This window comes from Cryptotermes secundus, unplaced genomic scaffold, assembly GCF_002891405.2.
Source record: "Cryptotermes secundus unplaced genomic scaffold, Csec_1.0 scaffold1411, whole genome shotgun sequence".
Lineage (NCBI taxonomy): Eukaryota > Metazoa > Arthropoda > Insecta > Blattodea > Kalotermitidae > Cryptotermes > Cryptotermes secundus.
Genome location: NW_019735481.1, coordinates 91052 through 94930, shown reverse-complemented (window position 1 = coordinate 94930; position 3879 = coordinate 91052). Strand labels below are relative to the sequence as shown.

Below are 3879 nucleotides of genomic sequence, written 5' to 3'. Positions count from 1 at the left end.
TGGAAATGTAGAAATTTATTCTGGTGAAGGAAAGAAATTACAAGAAACTATTCATCCGTTTTGGAACCCTATCTTGATCAAAATTACCATGTCTATCAAGACAATTATTATAACAGTGTGCAACTGCAGAACACCTACTTTCGAGAAAAGTACATGTTTGTGGAACAGTTAGGGTGAACAGAGGCTTTCCTCCAGATCTGAAAGAGGAATGTAAATCCCTGAAACATGGTGAAACCACATTCAGGAGGAAGGGGGATATTCTTCTTCAGTCCTGGAGGGATACTTGTGTTGTGAATATGATTTCCACAATTCACAATTCGAGCATGGTTGATGTTCAAAGGAGACATGGACAGGTAAAGAAGCCTGTTTGTATTTCCAAGTATAATATGTTCATGAAGGGAGTTGATAGAGCCGATCAGTACTTGGCCTATTATTCTCTTCCTCGGAAAATAGTAAAGTGGACAAAGAAAGTTGCCTTGTGGCTAATAAATTGTGCCATTTTCAATTCATTTTTGGTTTTCAAAATCTAAACCCTCATTCAGAATTGAAATACAAGGCATTTCTGATGAATGTGGCAAAAGCCTGGGCTACAGACCAGATGGTGGTGGCAGAACCAGAGTCAGACACAGACTTAGTGCGACTGGGCCCATCAACTCCCACCCCAGGCAGGCCTCATGTGGACCCCCCTGGGCGACTCTCAGGTGATATGCGGAAACATACCCATGTGAAAATTGTGAAGAGTGAACATGCCAAGGGGAAGCAGCCTTCTAGACGATGCCGTGTTTGCACAGTACACAACAAAAGGAGTATGACTGTCTACATGTGCAAGTTCTGTGTAATGCGACTTCACAAAGGGGAATGTTTCCAGAAATATCACACTCTCAAGCACTTCTAGGAGTATTCGTAAGTGTTCTCCAAAAATTTTAGTTCATAAAATTAATTAGGAGATTTTATATTAAATTTAAAGTGAACAGTGCACAAGTTAGGGTAGTAGGTTTAAAAATGCTGGTCCCCAGGGTGATTTAAATATTTAAATCGCCAATCCACAAAGTGTTAACAAACACGGGAATATGTGTCTGCCTCAAACAATTCGTTTGTAACATTTGTAACCATTTCTAGACATTGACCAGTGATGGATCTTATCGTCTCCAGCTTTCAGGCAGCACATCACAGTATCGTTGCTTCCTCTATAAGGCTGCTTGCCCCAAGTAGTCTACAGGCTAACTGCCATTTCTTTTCTGGCTGGTGCAGGCAGAACTTCCAAGAGTGGCTGGCAGTTCTACATCACTGGCACTCAGCTTTTGGTAGTCTCTTCTTGCTTGGGCAGTGGCTGGCTCCTCCACAGTATCTTGATACTCATTTTTGGAATCCTGATGGAAGACCTGGCTGATAGCCTGATGACCTCTCGCACAGTGGTCTATTATAGGATCTCATTGACATTTCCCTTGTTTCTCTGATGTCAGATATTGGAGTGGACTGGATTGACTAATGAGACTGAACTGCTAGACATAGTGAATTGTGACTGCCTTTTCAGTGTGTTCTGGCATCCCACAGCCAGTCATTAGTCCCCTTATCAGGCTTCCGGGTTCTGGTTGCCTCTACTATGGCTTCTATGTTAGGAAGTTCCTGATGTGCCACTGTGGCCTCTATTTCTTGTGGATTCATCTCCAAATCTGTGACCTTCCCTCCTCCTAGGCCAGCATTACTTTCGGCTTCCCTTGGTTCCTGGCTGGTCTCTATCCTGGCCTCTGTCTTTCCCAGACAGCCCTCTATCACTTCTCAGCAGTCCTCCTCCGTTTTAGTTAGGCATGCATCTGGGTGATGAAGGCATCTATTCGGGTTTTCATTTCTTCTTGACTGGTCTGCATATTTTCTCATATGACCTCAGACTTCGTCCTATTGACCTCTATCTTGGCTTCCATCCTCTCTTGGTTTGTTTTCATATCAGTTTTCATTTCACCTATGACAGCCACAGACATCCAAAATCTGCTGCAATTATCTGTCTTGTGGGTTCAAATCTGATGGTGCACAATTCACTGTGTCTAACAGTACAGTATCATCAGTCAATCCAGTCCACCCCAACATCTGACATCAACTCACATGTTTAGTGTGACTAGAGATGAGGTTCCAACAGTGGACATTCCCTTTCCTCTAGGTTCTCGAACTGTCCCTCGCCTCAACTACTAGCTTCTCATGTCTATCAACTGACTCAACCCACTCAACTGAACTATTAATCCTTGTTATATAGCCACGACATGGACTGCACAGTAAACATCTCTTCCCTTATTGTGTGTTCTCTCATTGTTGGGAAAACAGCAAGTCCACAGAGCTCTTCCCTAGCAATGGCTCTTAAACTGTCGCCAGTTTACATAGCTGTTACTTGGCAGCGGATCTCCACGTCACAGTATTTTGTTTTGGGGGTGATACCTGATGCTGTGTTGTCTCATTTACTATAAAGTAAATTCTGATACTCAGCGCTGGAAATGTTTTGTAGATGTGGATAGTTGCCACCTACTTGGTTACAGACTACTTTTCTAATGAAGCTATTTGTAGTGACTGTAGATTTCATGACTGTCATTCACGGCAGTGGTAAGTGCAGGAATGAATTCCCGAACATTCATTTTAATAATTTCCCTTATAACATTCATTTGTTATTCCGTGAGCTATTCTGCTAATCTAGAGGATATTCCTAATTCTGAAGAGCCATTTCAACCTTACTCACACTGCCTAGGTGTGGCCAAGTTAGATACCTGTTAGCATTCAAAGTGATTGAGACACTGAATAATAATGTCTACAAGAACAGTGACTTTCCATTGCTTTTTTATAGGCGTACCACATGTGTGGATGTGATGATGTGCGGCTTTTCTGTAATGGCTACTATGCTGAAGTACTTGTTATGGACCCATTCAGCCTTGAGATTGTGTTTACTCTGGCATCACGAGTTAATCCTGATTGGATCAGTGCTCTCCATGTACTACGGCCAGCAAAGAGGAAAGGTCAGACTATGTGCATATCTGTATAAAAAGTAGTCTTGCATTTAAAACCCAAGATGAATTCAGTTGGGCACATAGTTGGAGTTGGAGTACCTCACTCAGTATAGTTACAGGCTACTGGCTGGAAGGCCAGGCTTCAATTCCTGGCAGGGGAAAGATTTTTCTCTTCTCAATATCATGCAGACCAGCTCTGAGGTCCACCCAGTCTCCTATCCAGTCGGTGCCAGGGGGAAATTTCTCTGGGAGTAAAGTGTCTGGGGTGTGAGGTTGACCACTCATCTCCATCTAGTGTTGAGGTCAAGAATGATGGAGCTGTAACTGCACTCCATCATATATCTTTATGGCATAGTGTTTAATTAATTAAGCATGGTAACTTTGCCACATCGAAAAATCTTACTGTCAAAAATAGAATGTTCCCACATCGTAAGATCCATAAATTTACTTGGACATCTCCTGATGGGAAGATACACAATCAAATAGACCATATTTTGATAGATAGGAGACGGCACTCAAGTATACTTGATCTCCGATCATGCAGGGCAGCAGATTGTGATACTGACCACTGTCTAGTGGTAGCAAGGGTTAGGGAAAGACTGGCAGTGAGCAAACAAACAACACACAGAGTTCATACGGAGAGGTTCAATCTCAAGAAAGTAAATGAGGTAGAGGGTAAAATGCAGTATTGTGTTGATATCTCAAATAGGTTCGCGGCTTTGGAAAAGGTTGGACACTGAGGTAGATGTTAATAAAGTTTGGAAACTATTAGAGAGAATATAAAAATGTCTGCCAAAGAGAGTCTAGGTTATTATGAACCAAAGAAGCATAAGCCATGGTTCGATGAAAGATGCTCAAAATTATTAGATCAAAGAAAGCAGGCCAAATTGCA

General features: G+C 42.3%; 1 protein-coding gene across 8 annotated transcripts in view; it reads left to right on the top strand.

The window, feature by feature from the left end:
- The window catches only part of LOC111869451 (WD repeat-containing protein 7), a gene marked incomplete at its 3' end in the record, with an annotated part of 95361 nt that overhangs the window by 8746 nt on the left and 82736 nt on the right, over nucleotides 1-3879 (top strand). For all 8 annotated transcript variants that reach the window (XM_033753433.1, XM_033753436.1, XM_033753435.1 and 5 more), the window contains 1 exon segment: nucleotides 2828-2996. In XM_033753433.1, the coding sequence (XP_033609324.1) occupies nucleotides 2828-2996 (169 nt within the window).